Source organism: Schistocerca cancellata, chromosome 11 (assembly GCF_023864275.1).
Source record: "Schistocerca cancellata isolate TAMUIC-IGC-003103 chromosome 11, iqSchCanc2.1, whole genome shotgun sequence".
Classification (NCBI taxonomy): Eukaryota; Metazoa; Arthropoda; class Insecta; order Orthoptera; family Acrididae; genus Schistocerca; species Schistocerca cancellata.
In genome coordinates this window covers 25,587,228-25,609,447 of record NC_064636.1, presented here as the reverse complement: position 1 = coordinate 25,609,447, position 22,220 = coordinate 25,587,228, and the positions used below count along the sequence as shown (strand labels likewise).

General features: G+C 41.7%; 2 protein-coding genes across 2 annotated transcripts; both read right to left on the bottom strand.

Moving 5' to 3' along the window:
* Window positions 1-5,282: 5,282 nt before the first annotated feature.
* Window positions 5,283-14,107, bottom strand: LOC126108858 (speckle-type POZ protein-like A). The gene is made up of 2 exons (XM_049914224.1): window positions 13,983-14,107; window positions 5,283-5,718 (listed from the first exon to the last, which is right to left on the bottom strand). Exons 1-2 carry the CDS (start codon window positions 14,105-14,107, stop codon window positions 5,283-5,285), a joined length of 561 nt encoding a protein of 186 aa, XP_049770181.1.
* A 187-nt stretch (window positions 14,108-14,294) lies between these two features.
* Window positions 14,295-20,098, bottom strand: LOC126108857 (uncharacterized). Its single transcript, XM_049914223.1, has 2 exons — window positions 19,878-20,098; window positions 14,295-14,487 (listed from the first exon to the last, which is right to left on the bottom strand). Exons 1-2 carry the CDS (start codon window positions 20,096-20,098, stop codon window positions 14,295-14,297), a joined length of 414 nt encoding a protein of 137 aa, XP_049770180.1.
* Window positions 20,099-22,220: the final 2,122 nt, after the last annotated feature.

Here is a 22,220-nt window from a genome sequence, read left to right as displayed (position 1 = left end):
TAGCATGTAATTCCACAAGTGACCCAATTTTCCAGTGTCGCTTAGAATGCTCAGTGTATTTGTAACTGTGGTGTGCTGTGCTGTACTCTGCTGAGGTGCAGACTGTCTCAAAGCTGATGTGGACAACACTCCATCAAAACTCAAAGGTCATGCAGTCTACACTGACCACTTTGATGAGACTCTGCAACAGTGCGTGCTCCACCACAGCCTCACAGTGCCGCCCCCCCCCCTCCCCCCTCCCCCCCGGTCACCGAATGGCTAGTCCTCGAAATTTTGGCTGCCACTTGTGTGAGAATGCAGGCCGTGTGAGAAGTGCTTTCCTTCTCCTGTAAAGCCGAGACAACGGAATCATTTTCTGCCAAGTTCCAGGACGTAGATATTCGGGGAAATGAACTCGCTGATACGGCAGCCGAGGAGGCTTTCTCCCCTCCACTTCCTGCTCACTGTAAAGTCCCCCGTCTAGGCTGTCCCCTCATTTGTGACCAGGAAGCCCATGTGCAGTTGGTGGACCACGCAGTTGGTGAAAATGTGGAATAATGAACATTCTGTGTAACTGTGGTTTACCTCCTTCCACCTCAGATTTCTGAAGGAGTAGCCCTTAAATGGTGCAGTGTTACATGGCTTTATGCTTAATTACAGACTTACTATTTTATCAGTTAATTTGTTTTCACCACGTAATGCACGCTGTTTACGTCTTTCGTTGCTGAGCGATGTATCACTTTTCGTTCTGACACTGCAACTCTTCCTTTCCTATATCTTTACTACTTTTTATCTATATAAATGATGAACTACTGGTTTTGCCGTCTAACAACTTTTTAATAACTGTGGAAGTATTACAGGCATCAGGTCCCACCTAATGTGTCACCTGCCTATACGTTTTACACGAACCTTTCAAGACTCGATCGATCTGTTTACAAAGAGAAAGCAGGATATCTATTCCTTTGACGTTGTCCGACAACGCCCTAGGAAGCTAGAGGCCCTCGCAGCCCGGGCTCTTCCGTGGCTCGCGGTAGTTTGCAGCATTCCTTTCATTCCTCGCCCACTTGCCGCAACGTCGAACTTTCATGGTGATCGTCGGGCAACGTCTTGCAAGTTATCTGCAACACAAACTTTCTTCCCACAGTATTTCTGAAAACCCAAAAACAAACTTAAAGAACATAATAATAATAACTGTTCTTACAATTATTCGTACAAGTCTTGGTCGATTTAATGAGGGGTGGGACAGGCCTAAGCCTTGACACAACGGCTTGGCATAGGACGTTGCCCATTGACGTGTTGCTTCCTTGTAAGATGCAAGGGAGCCTCTGGTGTGGCACAGATGGGGACACGGGTATCAATATTAAATATTTTAATGGAGTGTGTTTTATATGACAGTTATTGTTCAGTTGTGTGCTGGAGAAAATCGTGCGTGAATGGAACAAGATATGCCCGCCATCTGTTAAGATTGGAAGAAAGATTAAACTTAACTGCCTTGAATCTGCAGATGATTTGGTGCTGTTAGAAAACAATATTGATGAAGTAAATGTTCAGATAGAACAACTGGAACGATTAGGGGCAAAGGTTGGAGGGCAAATTTTGTTTGAGAAAACAGAAATGATGCCCAGCGTCCCAGTTGACACATCCCATATCATACTACATAATGATCAAAAAATTAAAGTAGTAAAAAAGTTTAAATATATTGATGAGATTATTACCTGGAATGTTAATGAAAGAGCATCAACAGACAGTAGAACATTAAAACTTCAGTGAGTGCAGAGACCCACGTGGCCAACCTACAAAAAAACGATGTCTCTATAAATGCTAAATTTTGACATTACATCTCCGTCATAAAACTGGAAGCAACATATGCAAGTGAAACACTATTCAGACTAAATACAAGAGCAACAACTGACAAATTGCAGAAAGTAGATAGAAGAATACTCTGAACAATTATCAATAAGAAACACCAAGGTAATGGGCAGTGGAGACTTCCGCCAATTCAGTAGTTTATGTGGAAAGTGAATCCATTATTGATACAATGCGGGAAAGGAGGATTGCAATTTTTGGTCACATCTCGCCTACCAAACACTAGAATCCTGAAGCAACTTTTTGACTACTTCTGGAACAGGAAAACCAAAAACGTTTGGTTTAAAGAAGTACAAAGTGATCTAGATGAACTGAACATCACCACACACCAAATTCAACACAGAGAAGGGAAATTGCTTCTGAAGAACAAATACACACGACTGAGATTCAAACCATCAGAACGAAAGAAGTATGTCATATCTGCAGAAGAACGAGCAGCCAGATCACAGTGAACAAAGTTTTGGGAAATGAAAAAATTGCTGACTGCTAAGACCTAAACTTAATCATTGTAAACTCTGTTGTGTCATGTTTGATTTTAGTGCTCCAATGTGGGCATAAACTATTGTAACTGGGTGATCTCTTTTGATGGTAGTCAATTGTCAGGATGAACATTACTGCAAAGGGCATTTGATTCTAAAGCATTATGCAGGGTGAAAATACCAAATAAATTACTTTTTCTCTCTTAACATGTGGGCAGGGTGGGTTCTTCCTTGGCTCTGGTATGAGGTAGAATGAAACAGCATTTTTACATAAGATAACTTTTATTGAAAGATTCGTACAATGGATTCCTTACTGGATTGTTCTGGCTGGGAGAGCGGCAGCTGTGTCGTTTGCGAAGCCTTCTGCTGCGTGAGCGGCGGCATCTGATTACGCTTGGCAGTGTGTATCTCGTGTCGCCGTTTCACCCAGTCGACTGGAGACGCGAGGTGGCCCATTTAATTATTGAGGACGAAGTCGTGAATGGATGGTGATACCTCGGATGTGGTGTCCCAGTGTTTCTCTTCTTCAAGCAGCTGCGTGCGTCGGCCGCGGAGTGGAGCGGCGTGGCGGGCTCGAACAACGGACTCCAGCTTGCCAGTCTTGGGCTGTCAGATCTTCATCCCAGCTCACAGGTGACTGCTGATGTGAGGCCGTCTCCTCCCCGTCCTCACGAGTCACCCGGGTACGTAAAAATCATCTTAAAATGCCTTCCGACTTCTGTCTTCTGGCAGCGAGGCTGCTGCTCGCTATTCCATTACAGCGGTGGACTCGGTGCTTCTCTGTACGATGTAGCCTCTTCCTGCATGACGGTCTTCAGCAGCGACTGAACTGTACTGGAACCGAAAAACTACTCTCGGGCCCACTGCGTCTCACGTATTTATTTACTTCAGTTCACTGGAGGTGAGTGACTTCAGTCATTGCCTCTTCCGTCACGTTGGAAAGCTTCTCGAAGAATCTTCTTAACGTCGGCCATTGGCTCTTGGAATGTAGGAGAGGGCCTTTGATCACATGTGACAATTGAGAAACAAGTGAGCCGGTCGGGCAATGCCCTAATGGCTGAATCGACAGCTTCCGCTTCTGTGGGGAGGGCGACGGCTTCTCCTGACATGCTGACATGCTGACTTGCAAGCGCTGGTGGTTGCCACTGCTGCTCTGCCCGCTGTTTGCCAGTGTGTGATTCTTCTAAACTAAACTAAGGTTTTCATTTATTTTCTAATTCCTACTTCACATTGATTTCACTAATTTATTTACCTATCTTAAGTACCACTCAACACTATATAAATAAATATGACAACCTGATGCTTGATCTGGGTCTCCCACGGGACATGTCCTCTGTTATAACTGATAAGGAGGCAGTGGTGGTCGTGTTTTAAGATTTTTGTCTGATGTCAGAATTTTTCCAAAAATATTGGACGTGAGAGTTTAATATGTCGCAGGCGGGCTTGGTCACTCAATACTGATAATTGTCATCCAGCCAGAGCCATCTGTCCCCTTTTTACTGTGTCTTTACTGGTATTTTAGCCACTATTTCATCTAGTCATGCTGTGTCTTGTCGGGGCTTTGTTACTGGCGTTTCTGAAACTCATCGTGATTACCTTCCAGTTCTCGTGAAGCTAAGTGACTTGTTCTTCCATTTTATTGGATTTTCACCAGGGTCATCAGTATATCATCAATCTGAGGGCCCTGATAACCTTGTTGTTCAGTGCCCTAAGTCGTCATGTCCTCCTTCCCACCAAACCGTGCTAGTCACCAGTTGCCAAATTAGAAAACACTGCATTCCAATAGTAAGGTTCCCCTCCCTCATCTCCAACCAAGAGACTCTCGTCAAAAATGCCACATCGCTTCCTGATGTCAGTCACAAAAGAAAACATGCCCCTACTATTAAAAATGCTCAGTTCGACTCTGTGTGCGACGTCACACTCTAGTACGCCAACCACGTTTTCCCACCTCCGTCACTGGCCTCATGTCAGAGCGGCTTAAAAATTTGAGTAATTTAGCAACACTTATTTCACAGTACACCAGGATTTTATCTGCTTCATCTGCAGCATTGTATGACAGACCTGAATTACTCGGTACAAAATTGACCTCAGTGTGTCGGTGACCACTGTCAGTCAAGTTGCACATTAGCATTAGGCTACCCACACGCATAAATGTTAAAAGCTTCCCCCCCCCCCCCCCCCTCTCCAAATCACTCTGTGACACAGAGTGGGTCCCCAATTCTGTAAACCAAACATAAAAACAGTGCACATGCAAGCTGTACCTAATGCCCATGAGTCAGATTAAAAAAATTAGTCTCTCTACAAAGAAGGATGATGGATTGGATTGTTTTGAGGAAAGAAACAAGACAGCGAGGTAATCTGTCTCGTCGGGTTAGGGAAGGACGGGGGGGAAGGAAGACGGCCGTGCCCTTTCAAAGGAACCATCCCAGCATTTGCCTGCGGCAATTTAGGGAAATCACGAAAAACCTAAATCAGGACGGCCGGACTCGGGATTGAACTGTCGCCCTCCCGAATGAGAGTCCAGTGTGCTAGCCACTGCGCCACCTTGCTCGGTTTGTGTATTGATTTGGTCTCAATGTATTTGATGAGCTCTATCTCCCTCTACATGTATATCCCATATCAGCATTAAATTATCACCACAATGGTTGGTACATCACAAGACGGGCTTCAAAAATACAGCAGGAGGATACGAAAGTTTCACTGTGTCTTAGAAGCAGAAAGTTGCTTATGGACTGTTTCCTTACAGAAAATCCGCGCATGTTGACAGTGCCGATTGTGGATCGTGTGGGATATGAGAGACTTAACTAATTGAAATATGGATGGAAGGAAACTTAAAAACTGTTTCAAACCATTGTTTTGAGAAGTGTTTGAGAGAGCTGCTAGTTATGAGTTAGGAAAGTAGAATTTTATGCTAACCTGATTTTTTTTTTTATTCAAACAACTGTGAAACTTGTGCCATCAGCTGTGGGCAGCTGGCTGCCCTGTCTCACCAGCCTTCCATTCTCTAGACTTCGAGGGGGTCCTAGCAGATGAGTTAGACGGCAGCATCTGGCAGGCGTGCGAGCATACGTGCTGCGATGTCAGCACCACACACTCTGCCACGTCCTCCAATGTAAAACCCTGAACAGAGTGCTCTTCACAAGCCTCCTTAAGGGGAGGGGGCCTACACGTCTCTGCAGGTGCCTGTGGCTTTGCCGCATTTCTCTTCCCGTCTGGAACCTCGTCCGTGTACTCGCAGCTGACAAAGTGCTCCACAGTGGCAGCCTCGACAACTGGTACCTGCAAACAACCGCTGGCAGCTTCTGCGATGTGGTGTGGCAGCCTAGCTGGGAAGACAGGGCTTCCGGCTGCCAGTATTACTCTGTGTGCCTCCGTCTTGCCATCTCCGGTAACACTTTAAAGCACAGAGCATTAAACCACTGCATTTCTGGTGGAAATTGATTAAATTAAATACACACTGAAGAAATGAAAATGACAATTTATTGCTTTTTACACATTTGAATGAATGTTGGAGGGTGGCTTCATTTGAAGCCACTGTGGCAAATCTTAGCGACACACAACAGTTGGTGTAACATTTTAGAAGCCCTTGCTGTAGCATGTGTTTTGCTTCTGACTTTCTATTTTCTGTGGGCACCTGTGGTTTGAATCTCTCATTGTGTGGTGTATTATGTGATAAACTTGGTAAAACTTTCACGTAGCTAGTATGTGCTAAACCAGCGACAACATACCTTCTAAATTTTTAGACTTGCAAACTCCTACCAGGGTACATCACGAGTGATACCTCAACAAAATACCATCAGAATCTTGGCCAGGACCTCCCCGATCTTCTTTCAGTTGTATAACATCCTTTGTTCACATGATATGACCTAGCAGCAATTTGCTTTTTGCTACCATCAGCCTCCTTTCTGTTAACAGAAACGTCATCTGGAAGATTGATAATAGCTACAAGAAATTGTCCTTCCATTTTTATGGAGGGTGTTCCATCACCCCTCACTGACCAATCAGTCCACTCTACTGAGTTCTTTGTCATGCTTAATTTGTTCCAGACCTTCAAGGTCACAACTGTGTATCCCACACATTTCAGTTTTTCGACAAAACACAAACTTGTGAAGCAGTTACAAGAAGTGTGTACTGTTTCCATTCCATACACTCCTAGAAGTAAAATAAACCCATTTCTCCTAAATTAACCTCAGCTGTACCTATGTTCCTAGTGTACACTGTACTCTCATTCGGGAGGAAGACGGTTCAATCCAGAGTCCGCCCATCCTGATTTAGGTTTCCTGTGATTCCCTGAAATCGCTCCAGGCAAATACCCAGATGGTTCCTTTGAAAGGGCACAGCAGACTTTCTTCCCCATCCTTCCCTAATCCGATGAGACCAATGACCTCGCTGTCTGGTCTCTTCCCTCGGAACAACCCAACCCTGGTGTTCACTTCAAAATCACAAACAAAGCCTAATTTATTAGCCCAAAGCCATACCATGTATCCTCTTCTGATAAGTTTCTTGGGCATTTATTATTTATAAATAATCCTATCTTTTAATGTCACCATCCATTCATCAACTGGTTGACTTTAGGTGGGGCCTAATTCTCTTCAAAAGCTTTACTCAATATGTCAGGCATAGGTCTTATCTTGCAAAGCTTGTTGTAATTTGGAGACTCCTTTCTTGGCGTCACGTTGTTGTTGTTCAAATGAATGTGTGGTGGTAACCTTCCAAGTCTATTTATGGACATGAGTGAACTTGCACAATTGTCCCTCAACTGTTTACAGCAAGAACAACTTCGACAGCAACTATGAGGTTGTTTTATAGCCACAAGACTTCTTTTTGCTATAAAAACAAACATTTTCTTTGGTTACTGGTTTAAATGGTTTGTTTTATTTAGAGGCATTCAAGTTAATGTGAAATTCTTTGTAACCAATCAAATTGTCACAGAAAAAACTGAAAAGAAATCGTGTGGTACCACGTTGTTACCTTCATCTTCCAATTTGCCTTTTATACCAACATACTCATTGAAGTCGGGACACTTTATATTACAACAACAAATTTTACCCCATGTATTACTGGCAAGAGAAGTCAAAGGGAAGCCATCATTACTGCTAAAATTATATGTATCAGTAACTTTCACTCTCTGAACTTATTAGGCCTCAAATTATTTTGAGTGGTGGCTTCCAGTGTCACTTTCTTCTGCAGTGGCGTCCAGAACAGGATCAGGATAAGTATCAAGGTCACTTTCATCACTTCTTATTTGGGTTAAGATGTAACGTCATCCAGAAGGTCTAGAACAGTAGCTCCATATGAAGGGGCCATATTATTGAGAAATCTATTCACTACTTTGCAGTAACTCTATCACAAAAATTTGACATCAAGCTTTATCAGCCATTTTGCAGTGGTGGTACTTTTTGCAGAGTTCCTTGTAACCTGTCTATTTACATTTACTGTTACAAAAGTAGATCAATAAACGAGGCAGCCTGGGCCATTGTTGGTAACTTACATAATTTCAGGACATTCATTCCCTCAATTTTGAATCTGCAGGCACTCCTTAGCTCATCAAAAAGTATGGATGCCTATAATCTCTTCACTACTGTAATGACTCTATTAAGTAGTCATGGTGTTCACAGATAATTTTATCAGATGAAATTGTTTCAGCTGTGTTGTCAAATGGGTTGACATTAATTCTCAGCAACTGGTTTTGAACAATAGACAGATTGTTAAATGTGTTTTCCATTAGACCACCTGCAAATAAGACAACCATGGAAGTACATTTTTGATAAATTTGAAACCTGACCAAATGAAATTCTAAATTGAAATCTATTTAAAGTAGTCAGCCTTCACAACACACGGTATGCTAGGTAAGTTTATTTCTCTTTGTGAGCAATCTAAAACCAATAATTTTTCCAATTGTTTTGTTCCATGTTGCACAACATGGAACTTCATTTACCATTGCTAAAATTCTTTGTGTTGGAAACAAAGCTTCTGCTTTCACCAAGAACATCTGTGATAGCCTTATCTGTAACACTGATACTCATGAATGCCTTCTCACAGACTTACTAAACGAGATACCTCCTTACACGGAGCCAGTTAATGTAGCTAACTGGTATGCGCTTCTTCACTGGCGGTAACCCAATGAGGTACTCATGAGTTGCAGTCTCATAAGGAACCCCCCTTGCCCTGCCATATGCTGGCAGCAATTTGACAGCTACGAACAGGAATGCCTGTGCTGACATAAATGAAAATGCACACAAAAATTTCAGACAGTGTTTAAGAAATGCTGGACATTGCTGCAGAAGAGAATCTGAGAAAGACTTCGGAAAGTGACTTCGAAGTAGACCACACTGGAAGGTCATCGAAAACGATCACGTGTATTTGGAACATGGTGAGGTTCAACTACTACATTGTGAGGTTCAAAGACTACAAATGCTACTCTGGAGCAGTTTCAATAGGAGCTCTGCAATCCTGTGCTAGTCAAACATTTGACCTACTGCCAGCAAATTAAGTGTAAAAAAACTACTGTTTGGAAAGCTCAAGGATGTTGAAGGTAGCAGATTTGAAAGTCTCACCTGCGGAAGTAAGACCAGTATAAGGAGAAGAAAGAAGGGGGGAGGGGGAAGAAGAGCAGATAAATATTTCAATAATTCAATGACATGTATTTCACAGTATACCAGGTTTTTACTAGCTTCGTCTGCAAACAGGTAGGACTGCCCTGTGATACTCGGGACAATTCATGCTCAGTGTATCTATGACTGCCCTCCTGTTGTATGCCAGGGCGAGCTCGAGAGGCATCATACCGTATCCGGCAGCAGACTGGTCCGTCCCCAACCGCAACAGCAGGTTCACGACAGCTGCTTCACCACATGTGGCGGCAATCTGCAACGCCGTCCTCCCAATGCTGTCCCATGCGTCCTTGTCTGCTCTGTTAAACAGCAGGATCATCGCGACACCCTGTCTGCCATATGCTGCCGCTATGTGGAGGGGAGTCTGCTGCCAGTTGTTCCGCACACCGATGTCCGCACCTGACTCAGTCAGTCAGTTTACAGCCGAGGCGTCACGACACTTCGCCGCCCTGTGAAGTGCGGTGTTGCCATTTTCACACTGGCTGTTGATGCGCATTCCATGTTGCGGGATCTCAAACAGTTCAGCCATGTTTCCATACTTGGCAGCTTCATGCCTCTACTCCTCTGACACTGGCAAGCACAGAGATGATTTCTCACAGAAATTTGTCACATTAGATGGTGGCAAAATCATTAACCACACTGAATGCTACAAAGACACGCAGTCGGTGAGAAATGTGTGTTAATATTTGAAAGTTTGCTCCAGCATGGGGAAGGAGATTGTGAGGTTACACAGTATTACTTAATGTTTTTAGAACTCTAAGAAACTTCATAGGGTGGCGTACCACATTAGACCTGGCACAGGAAGCGTAAACCTGACAGATTACCAATTTCATTTAACATTTGCACCAACTTAGAACATACAAATGTGTGAGATACTCCTGTGGTACAGAAGTGCTGCTCAATCTTTTTTGAGGAATTGGCACTCTAAATTTCACCAGCCTCTCGGGTACCATAAAACAAAGCCAGCCATATGACAGTAACATTAATGGCACCAGTTACGGCAGCGTGTCCTCTTACTGCTTGTCAGCCTAGTCCTTCATGCTACCCATCCACTGCATGCTTATTGTTATGACAAATGATGTTTAAACTTAAATAATAATAAAAATAGAAATAATAATAAAAATACACATGTGGGGAGGTACTATAAAGACATAATGAGGAGTTGTGACGAATTTCACTCTCAATACACTTGAGCATATCACACTCAAGCTATACCTGACTACATAATTTATATACTCCTTCTGTAATGTTGTTGTTGTCTTCAGTCCTGAGACTGGTTTGATGCAGCTCTCCATGCTACTCTATCCTGTGCAAGCTTCATCTCTCAGTACCTACTGCAACCTACATCCTTCTGAATCTGTTTAGTGTATTCATCTCTTGGTCTCCCTCTACAATTTTTTCCCTCCACGCTGCCCTCCAATGCTAAATTTGTGATCCCTTGATGCCTCAGTACATGTTCTACCAACTGGTCCCTTCTTCTAGTCAAGTTGTCCCACAAACTACTCTTCTCCCAAATCCTATTTAGTACCTCCTCATTAGTTACGTGATCTACCCACCTTATCTTCAGCATTCTTCTGTAGCACCACATTTCGAAAGCTTCTATTCTCTTCTTGTCCAAACTATTTATCGCCCATGTTTCACTTCCATACATGGCTATACTCCATACAAATACTTTCAGAAAAGACTTCCTCACTCTTAAATCTCTACCCGATGTTAACAAATTTCTCTTCTTCAGAAATGCTTTCCTTGCCATTCCCAGTCTACATTTTATATCCTCTCTACTTCGACCATCATCAGTTATTTTGCTGCCCAAATAGCAAAACTCCTTTACTACTTTAAGTGTCTCATTTCCTAATCTATTTCCCTCAGCATCACCTGACTTAATCAGACTACATTCCATTATACTCGTTTTGCTTTTGTTGATGTTCATCTTATATCCTCCCTTCAAGACGCTGTCCATTTCGTTCAACTGCTCTTCCAAGTCCTTTGCTGTCTCTGACAGAATTAGAATGTCATCAGCTAACCTCAGTTTTTATTTTTTCTCCATGGATTTTAATTCCTACTCCGAATTTTTCTTTTGTTTCCTTTACTGCTTGCTCAATATACAGATTGAATAACATCGGGGAGAGGCTACAACGCTGTCTTACTCCCTTCCCAACCACTGCTTCCCTTTCATGTCTCTTGACTCTTATAACTGCCATCTAGTTTCTGTACAAATTGTAAATAGCCTTTCGTTTGCTGTGTTTTACCCCTGCCACCTTCAGAATTTGAAATAGTATTTCAGTCAACATTGTCAAAAGCTTTCTCTACGTCTACAAATGCTAGAAACATAAGTTTGCCTTTCCTTAATCTTTCTTCTAAGGTAAGTCGTAGGGTCAGTATTGCCTCACGTGTTCCAACATTTATACGGAATCCAAACTGATCTTCTCGGAGGTCAGCTTCTACCAGTTTCTCCATTCGTCTGTACGGAATTCACGTTAGTATTTTACAGCTGTGGGTTATTAAACTGATAGTTCCGTAATTTTCACATCTGTCAACACCTGCTGTCTTTGGGATTGGAATTACTATATTCTTCTTGAAGTCTAAGGGTATTTCACCTGTCTTGTACATCTTGCTCACCAGATGGTATAGTTTTGTCAGGACTGGCTCTACCAAGGCCTTCAGCAGTTCTAATGGAATGTTGTCTACTCCCAAGGCCTTGTTTCAACTCAGGTCTTTGTGCTCTGTCAAACTCATCAGCTGACTACATAATTTACAGATAAGTATTCATTCCATCGTGATCTTTTAAGTTAACTATACATCTCTCGAAGTATACCACAATTATTGGTATAATATTTTTGCCCTTCGAAACAAATATCTATCGTCAAAAGACATTTGTGAAAGCGCAGAAGAAAGCAATAACTGCCACCTCCTCTAACTGTGCTAATACTGGCTAGCATCCTCCTGTGATATTTGAGAGGTTTCAGAAATTTTCAAACTGTTTTTTTTTTTCCATATGGTTTGGCAGCACATTGTGTGAGAGAATCTTTGAAGGTCATTTAAATAAGAATCACGGCAAAAAGTAAGCAAAAGATGGGCAGGAAGACCTATTCGGTGTATTCATCCACAACATGCACTCTTCCCCGAGCGATACATGTCAAGTAACTGATTTGATGTATTTCATCTGATAACATACAATATTCAGATCATGTGATGTGTTGTACTGGAGACATGACAAAACATAATTTTAGGGATTTAGTTCAGACTTCGAAATAACAAGTGTAGTTACCAAACAATTTCCTGGCAGTATGTTTCCATTTTTGTGTAAGGTATTTTTTTATATATAGATATGTTAGTTACACTGTTAAAATCATCACCTCATCATTCATAAACTCCACCATTGAATAACATAATCTTTCCACCAAGAGGTCATGTAATTTTTTCTGTAGATGACCAATTTCCATGCTCAGTATATTTTTTGTGTATTTTCATGTTCATGTGTTGAGTAGTCATAGAATATAGCTTTAATAGGTGTGGGTGGGAGCATAAAATGTTATTGCCTAGTTGTGTAAATGTTTAAAGTGAAAGTCTTTGAAAAGTTCATGTTTAATGTACAGGAAAATTAGAATTTCAAGAATGTATAGTGATCGTACAGATAATAAGTTTTGCTTTTTAAACAATATGTGACATGGGGTTCTTGGATGTGCGGCACACAACTTTCCTAATGATTCTTCTTTGAGGTTTTAATATCCATACCTCATAACTTCAATTACCCCCAAAAAATTATGCCATATCTGATGACAGATTCGAAGTAACTGTGGTACACAATTTTTCGTCTGTCCATGTGTCTTACATAGTGCAACATTCCAATTGCAAAAGAAAGGCTATTTGGTTTGTTAACTAAATATTCTGAGTGTGGCTGCCAGATCAAGTTTATGTCTGAAGAATTTCACTGTGCTTGCTGGTTCTACCTTCTCATTCTTATGTAGGACATAGATCTCACTTGGCTTACATGGTTTTGTTTAGAACTGTGCGAGTTGTGTTTTTGTAATATTTAGATTCAGACCATTTAATTGCAGAGTTTTTTTTAATCAGCACTAAAGTATCATCTGCAAATAGGACTGACTTTGCGTTGATGTCCAAGGGTAAATCACTTTACATAAAACAGGGAGAGAATTGGTCCCTAAACAGAGCCCTGGGTGACACCTAGTGGTAGTTTCCCATTTCAATGAGTAATTGGCAGAGTTAGATGTTGTGAAAACTCTTTGCTTCCTGTCTGTCAAATAAGAGGTCTCCTGCTGATCCCATATCTCTCTAATTTACAGAGCAGTATGGAGTAATTCAGTGACTCTGGTTTGTATATAGCATGGTGGATGGGATTGAGTTATTCTGAGGCATGTAAGAATTTTTCATATTGAAGTAGCCAGCCCTCTTAACTGCCAGCAAGCATACTGAATTTGTACACAAGGTTTTCTGTGACCAATTTTACATCATTTTAAATAACTACATTCAGTTAAAACATAAAAATGGAAAACGGTGTACATGCAATATATACTTAGTGCCCACAGCAATCAGATTAAGAATATCACTCTCTACAAGAAAGCATAATTGTGCTGAGTTTTTTATTTCTGTGTTACCAGTCTAGTCTACATTTATATACCAAATGTGCATTAAATTACGACAACAGCTGACCGTAGTCCGCAATATTGCATTCAAAAATACAACAAAAGGATATCAATGTTTCGTTATATCTTCAAAGCACAAAAATGCTCATGGAGGGTTTCCTTACAGAATATGCATATCGACAGTCCTGATTGTGAATCGTGCGAGATTTACATTAGTAAAATACGGATGGAAGCGGCTTACTAGTTGTCTCAAATCATTCCTTTGGAAAGGGTTTTGGGAGAAAGCTCAATACTTTGTAGGTGCTACTTACAAAGGCAGAGGAAAGTAAAATTTTATTAAGCTCATATTTTGCTTCGACCAACTGAGAGATTTCTGCCATTAGCTGTGGGTGGCAGCTGGCCACCCCCTCTCTCCAGCCCTCCGGAGGATCCTGGGAGATCACCTCGAGGCCAGCACCGCGCACTCTGCCACATTTTCTGCAGACAAATTCTGGACCGAATGGTCCTCACGAGCATCCTTCAGTAGAGGGAGGTCATATTTGTCGGCAGCTACCAGTAACTGTGCCATCTTGTGGATCCCCTTCCGCCCCATAGAACAGTAGCATCATCTCAGCACCCCCTCAGCAATATCCTGCCACTACAGGGAGGGCTATCTCCTGCCAGTCGTTCCTTACACTCGCATCGGCACCCGACTCCAGCAGGTAGTTTACGGCCACGATGCAAGGTGTCACCAGCCTTCACCCCCCACCTCCCCCCTACACAGTGCGGTGTAGTGTGGTGTAGCCATTTTCACACTGGCTGTCGACGTGTATTCCCTGTGCCAGGATCTTCGCCAGTTCGGCCATGTTTCCATTCTCTGCAGCTTCCTGCATTCTGTTATCCACGATGCGTTCCTTTGTGACCTTGTGGTGAGCAAACAGCTTTATTAATTTCCACAGAAATATATTTCTGCAGTGGGAAATCACAATCTTTAAATACACCAGTTGAATTCTATAAACCCAGTTGATTATCAAGCAATATGTTAAAGCTTGACAGTTTGTTCCAGTGTGGGGAAGGATATCTTGGGGTTACACAGAATTACTTGACATTTTTAGAACTGAAAGTAATGTCACAGGGTGGTGGTTCACAGTACATCTCATGCGGGAAGCACACGTCCTAGAAAATCCCCTGTTCAGGGTTACTTTTCCTTATGCAGAAAACTAATTTTGGCAGGTCACCTGTTTAAGACCCATGTTTTATTTTTACTACGTGAATTAATTGTTGAACTACGGCATTTGGCATATATCCTTAAGTGTGAGTTTTGTCTATGATTTAATGTGATGGAAAGTATCTGAGTAAAACAAATTTTTGTTTAAATGCTTGATTTTTATTAACTAAAACCGTCCATTAACTCTACATATAAATGTCAATAGTCAAAACCATTAACATTTCTGTTAGTGTTAAAATTCTATTTAATGACCAAGTGTATAGCAGCATTACTGGCTCACCTGAGTTTACACACTGATCAAATGCAGCGGCATATGAAACTTTGAGAGGGAACCCAAAAATAACATGAATCAAGTGGTTCCGTGTCAATGCTTTGTAATTACGCGTTTTACCACTAGGTAGTGATACTTTGTAGCCTTCCACGGTGCTCAGTAAGTTGGTATCAGTCTATTCAGTGGTGTTTCTTGTATTCTGTTGCTTGCAGTCCTATTTCCACCTTGCAGCATTTAATGATGTGGTTAACAAGTAGAAAAGAATTAGTGTGAAATTTTTTTTCTCGGTTAGACAAAACCGCAGCAGAGACTATTGGGATGCTTCGGTAAGGCCTTTTAATGGTGCTGCTTTGGGAAAATCACTTCTCTAGAAGTAGTTTTCTCATTTCAAATGAGGTAACATATCTACTGGAAACATACTGCGCGCCATGGTTGTAATAGGATGTCAATATATGATGGAAACATTGCCATGAGCAATTGATGGTCATCATTGGACCATTGACCAAATTTCTAAGGAAAGAAACGTGTCATGGAGCACAGTCCAGCAAATTTTAGCCAAAGATTGGTACAGGAGATAGGAGTCTGCAAAATTTATTCCTCACTTTCTCACTGCTGCCCGAAGAGAGAATCGCTTCAATGTTCGCCACAGCTTGATGAGAGAAGTGCAAAACCATCCCAAATTTTCCTAAAATAATTGATTGGGAATGAGAATTAGTGCTACAGGTAAGATACGGAATCGAGGAGTCAAAGCAAGTGTGGAGCCAGCGGAAAACTCTTAATATCGTAATCATTGTCTGCAATGTTCCAGGCCATAGGTAATCAGGGAAATGAACTCAATGATGTGGCAGCGTAGGGGCCTTGCTCCCCTCCACCGCCTGCTCACTGTAGAGTACCCCCCCCCTCCCCCTCCCCCATAGGCTGTCCCCTCATTTGTGACCAGGAAGCCCACGTGGTGTCGGTGGACCGCACGGTTGCTGAAAGTGAGGAATAATGGAGTACGTTCTGTAAAACATTGTGAGACTGTGGTCTACCTCTTTCCAACTCCAATTTTTGAAGGAGTAGCCCTTAAACGGCTCGGAATGGTACAGGCTTCCGAGCATATGTGCTGTGATGTCAGCACCACACACTCTGCCATCCTCCAATGTATAACCCAGGACCCCCTCCTTAAGGGGAGGGGGCCTACACGTCTCTGCAGGTGCCTGTGGCTTTGCCGCATTACCCTTCCTTTCTGGGACCTCGTCCGTGTACTCGCAACTGACAAAGTGCTCCACAGTGGCAGCCTCGATAACTGGTACGTGCAAACAACCACTGGCAGCTTCTGTGATGTGGTGCGGCAGCCTAGCTGGGAAGACAGGGCTACCGGCTGCCAGTATTACTCTGTGTGCCTCCGTCTTGCCATCTCTGGTAGCCCTTCGAAGCACAGAGCATTAGACCACTGAATTTCTTGTGGAAATTGATTAAATTAAATACACACTGAAGAAATGAAAATGACAATTTATGGCTTTTGATACATTTGAGTGAATGCTGGAGGGTGCCTTCATTTGAAGCCACTGTGGCAAATGTTAGCGACACTCACAATATGTGGAAAAACTTGCAACATGTGCTGGTTAGGAATGAATCAAATCTTCTCGGGTGACAAGCATAAGCAAACATCACTTTTTAAAACCCCATCAGGATCAATGAAGGTGTTTTTCATACCACAGTTGGCATAACATTCTAGAAGCCCTTGCTGTAGCATGTGTTTTGCTTCTGACTTTCTCTTTTCTGTGGGCACCTGTGCTTTGAATCTCTGTGTCGTGTATTATTTGATGAACCTGGTAAACATTTCACATATCTAGTATGTGCTAAACCAGCTACAACATTCCTTCTAAATTTTTAGACTTGCAAACTCCTACCAGTGTACATCACGACTGATGCATCAACAAAATACCAAAAGAATCTTAGCCAGGACCTTGTATAACATCCTGTGTTCACACGATATGACCTTGCAGCAATTTGCTTTTTGCTACAATCAGCTCCTTTCTGTTAACAACAGAAACGTTATCTGGAGGATTGATAATAGTTAGAAGAAATTGTCCTTCCATTTTTCTAGAGGGTATTCCATCGTCCCTCACTGACCATTAAGAGTCCACTCTACTGAGTCCTTTGTCATGCTTCATTTTTTCCACACCTTTGAGGTCACAACTGCGTGTCCCATGTTGTTTCAGTTTTTCCACAAAACACAAACTTGTGAAGCAGTTATAAAAACATGTAATGTTTCCATTCCAGACACTCCCAGAAGTAAAATAAAACTATTTCTCCTAAATTAACCTCAGCTGTACCTGTGTTCCTAGTGTACACTGGACTCGCATTCAGGAGGACGACAGTTCAATCCCGTGTCCGGCCATCCTGATTTAGGTTTTCTGTGATTTCTCAAAATTGCTCCAGGCAAATATTCGGATAATTCATTTGAAAGGGCATGGCAGACTTCCTTCCCTGTCCTTCCCTAATCAGATGACTGATGACCTCGCTGTCTGTTCCCTCCCTCAGAACAACCCAACCCTTCAAAATCGTGAACAAATCCTAATTTATTAGCCCAAAGCCATACCATGTATCCTCGTCTGAGTTTCTTGGGCATTTATTATTTATAACTAATCCTATCTTTTAAGGTCACCAAGCATTCATCAAGTGGCTGACTTCAGGTGGGGCATAACTCTCTTCGAAAGCTTTAATCAATATGTCAATTGTAGGTCTGATATTGCAAAGCTTATTGTAATTTGGAGACTCTGATTTTGGTGTCATGTTGTTATTCAAATGAGTGCGTGGAGGTAACCCTCCAAACCTATTTACGGACATGAGTGAACTTGCACAATTGTCCCTCAACTGTTTACAGCAAGTGCAACTTCCATGATTACTATGAGGTTGTTTTATACCCACAAGAATTCTTTTTGCTAGAAAAACAAACATTTTGTCTTTGGTTACTGGTTTAAATGGTTCATTTTTTGAGACACATTCAAGTTAGTGTGAAATGCTCTGTAACCAATCAAATCGTCACAGAAAAATGTCGTGCCATGTTATTACCTTCATCTTTCAATTTGCCCTTTATACCAACATACTCATTTGTCATGACACTTTGTACTACCACAACAAATTTTACTCCATGTATTAATGGCAAGAGAAGATAAAGGCAAACCATCATCACTGCTAAAATTATATTCATCATCATCACTTACACCCTCAAATGATTAGACGTTGCTTGATTTTATGTGGTGTCTTCCAGTGTCACTTTCTTCTGCAGTGATGTCCAGAACAGGATCAGGATTAGTATAAAGGTCACTTTGATAACTTGTAATTTGGGTTCAGACATAAATTCATCCAAAAGGTCTTATATTCCTTTCACATATGATGATTTCCTATTTATTGTGTCCTGGGGGAGAATAGATACAGGTTAGGTTTGCACACATCTGGTGAATCACAGTAGCCCCATATGAAGCCACTATATTATTGTGACATGTGTTCACTACTTAGCAGCAACACTATCACAAAAATGAATGACATCATGCTTTATCAGTCATTATGCAGTGGTGGTACTTTCTGCAGAGTTCCTTGTAATCTGTTTTCTGTTACAAAAGTAAATTAACGAACTAGGCAGCATGCGACACTATCGTTAACTTACATAATTTCAGGACATTCATTTCCTATATTTTGAATCTGCAGGCACTCCTTATCTCATCCAAAAGTTTGGATTCCTATAAACTCTTCACTACTGTAACGACTCTATTAAGTAGTCACGGTGTTCACTGATAATTTTATCAGATGAAATTGTTTCTGCTGTTTTGTCAAATAGGTTGACATTCTCAGCAACTGGTTTTGAACTGTAGACAGATTGTTAAATGTGTTTTCCAGTAGACCACCTGTAAATAAGACAGCCAAGCAAGTACATTATTTGATCAATTTGAAACCTGACCAAATGAGATTCTAAATTGAAATCTATTTAGTCACCCTTCACAACAAACATTGTATGTGAAAAGTTTTTTCTCTTTGTGAGCAACCTAAAACTAATAATTTTTCCAGTTATTTTGTTCCATGTTGCACAACATGGAACTTTATTTACCATTGCTAAAATTCTTAATGTTGGAAACGAAGCTTTTGCTTTCACCAAGAACATCTGTGGCTGCCTTATCTGCAGCGCTGATACTTGTGAATGCCTTGTCACAGTCCTACTAAACGAGACCTCCTTACACGGAGCCAGTTAAAGTAGCTAATTCGTATGCGCTTCTTCACCAGTGGTAACCTAATCATGCTGTCAAGGGTTGCGGTCTCATAAGTAATGCCCCTTGTCCTGCTATAGGCAGGCAGCAATTAGACAGTTAAGAACAGGGGTGCCTGTGCTGACACGAATGAAAATGCACACACAAATTTCAGACTGTGTTTAAGAAATGCTGGACACTCCTGCAGAAAAGAATCTGAGAAAGACTTTGGAAAATGACTTCGAAAGTATACCACACTGGAAGGTCATCGAAAATGATCACGTGTATTTGGAACATGGTGAGGTTCAACTACTACATTGTGAGGTTCAAAGACTACAAATGCTACTCTGGAGCAGTTTCAATAGAGCTCTGCAATCCTGTGCTAGTCAAACATTTGACCTACTGCCAGCAAACTGAGTGTAAAAAAACTACTGTTTGGAAAGCTCAAGGATGTTGAAGGTAGCAGATTTGAGTCTCACCTGCGGACGTAAGACCAGTATAAGGAGAAGAAAGAAGGGGGGAGGGGGAAGAAGAGCAGATAAATATTTCAATAATTCAATGACATGTATTTCACAGTATACCAGGTTTTTACTAGCTTCGTCTGCAAACGGGTAGGACTGCCCTGTGATACTCGGGACAATTCATGCTCAGTGTATCTATGACTGCCCTCCTGTTGTATGCCAGGGCGAGCTCGAGAGGCATCATACCGTATCCGGCAGCAGACTGGTCCGTCCCCAACCGCAACAGCAGGTTCACGACAGCTGCTTCACCATATGTGGCGGCAATCTGCAACGCCGTCCTCCCAATGCTGTCCCATGCGTCCTTGTCTGCTCTGTTAAACAGCAGGATCATCGCGACACCCTGTCTGCCGTATGCTGCCGCTATGTGGAGGGGAATCTGCTGCCAGTCGTTCCGCACACTGACGTCTGCACCTGACTCCGTCAGTCAGTTTACGGCCGAGGCGTCACGACACTTCGCCACCCTGTGAAGTGCGGTGTTGCCATTTTCACACTGGCTGTTGATGCGCATTCCATGTTGCGGGATCTCAAACAGTTCAGCCATGTTTCCATACTTGGCAGCTTCACTCGTCCGCTCCTTTGTGACACTGACAAGCACGGAGATGATTCCTCACAGAAATTTGTTACATTAGATGATGGCAAAATCTATCTTTATAGTACCTCCCCACATGTGTATTTTCTTTATTATGAAGAGTTGACAAATTTACCATTTTTCTCAATACACTTGAGCTTATCACACTCAAGTTATACCTGACTACATAATTTATAGATATACTCCTTCTGTGATGTTGTTGTTGTCTTCAGTCCGGAGACTGGTTTGATGCAGCTCTCCATGCTACTCTATCCTGCGCAAGCTTCTTGATCTCCCAGTACCTACTGCAACCTTCATCCTTCTGAATCTGTTTAGTGTATTCATCTCTTGGTCTCCCTCTACGATTTTTACCCTCCACGCTGCCGTCCAATGCTAAATTTGAGATCCCTTGCTGCCTCCGGACATGGCCTACCAACCTTCTGGTCAAGTTGTGCCACAAATTTCTCTTCTCCCCAATTCTATTCCATACCTCCTCATTAGTTATGTGATCTACCCATCTAATCTTCAGCATTCTTCTGTAGCACCACATTTCGTAGGCTTCTATTCTCTTCTTGTCTAAACTATTTATCGTCCAATTTTCATTTCCATACATGGCTACACTCCATACAAATACTTTCAGAAACGACTTCCTGACTCTTAAATCTATATTCGATGTTAACAAATTTCTCGTCTTCAGAAACGCTTTTCTTGCCATTGCAAGTCTACATTTTATATCCTCTCTACTTCGACTATCATCGGTTATTTTGCTCCCCAAATAGCAAAACTCCTTTACTGCTTTAAGTGACTCATTTCCTAATTTAACTCCCTCAACATCAGCCGACTTAATTTGACTACATTCCATTAGCCTCGTTTTACTTTTGTTGATGTTCATCTTCTATTCAACTGCTCTTCAAAGTCCTTTGCTGTCTCTGACAGAATTACAATGTCATTGGCAAACCTCAGTTTTTATTTCTTATCACTGGATTTTAATACCTTTTCCAAATTTTTCTTTTCTTTTCTTTCCTTTACTGCTTGCTCAATATACAGATTGAATAACATCAGGGATAGGCTACAACCCTGTCTCACTCTTTCCCAACCACTGCTTCCCTTTCATGCCCCTCGATTCTTGTAACTGCCATCTGGTTTCTGTACAAATTGCAAATAGCCTTTCGCTCCCTGTGTTTTACCCCTGCCACCTTCAGAATTTGAAAGAGAGATTCCAGTCAACATTGTCAAAAGCTTTCTCCAAGTCTACAGATGCTAGAAACAAAGGTTTGCCTTTCCTTTATCTTTCTTCCAAGATAACTCGTAGGGGTACATCTAGTGGTAGTTTCCCATTTCGATGAGTAATTTGCAGAGTTAGATGTTGTGAAAACTCTTTGCTTCCTGTTCGTCAAATAAGGTCTCCTGCTGATCCCATATCTCTCTAATTTACAGAGGAGTATGGAGTAATTCAGTGACTCTGGTTTGTATATAGCAGCATGCATGGTGGATGAGATAGTTATTCTGAGGCATGTAAGAATTTTTCATATTCTTAACTGCCAGTGCAGCATACTGAATTTGTACACAAGGTTTTCTATGACCAATTTTACATGATTTTGAATCACTACATTCAGTTAAAACATAAAAATGGAAAACGGTGTACATGCAATATATACTTAGTGCCCACAGCAATGAGATTAAGAATATCTCTCTCTCTCTCTCTCTCTCTCTCTCTCTCTCTCTCTCTCTCTCTCTCTCTCTTTCTCCAAGAAAGCACAATTGTGCTGAGTTTTTTTATTTCTGTGTTACCAGTCTAGTCTACATTTATATCCCAAATGTGCAATTAATTATAACAGCTGACCATAGTCCGCAACATTGTATTCAAAAATACAACAAAAGGATA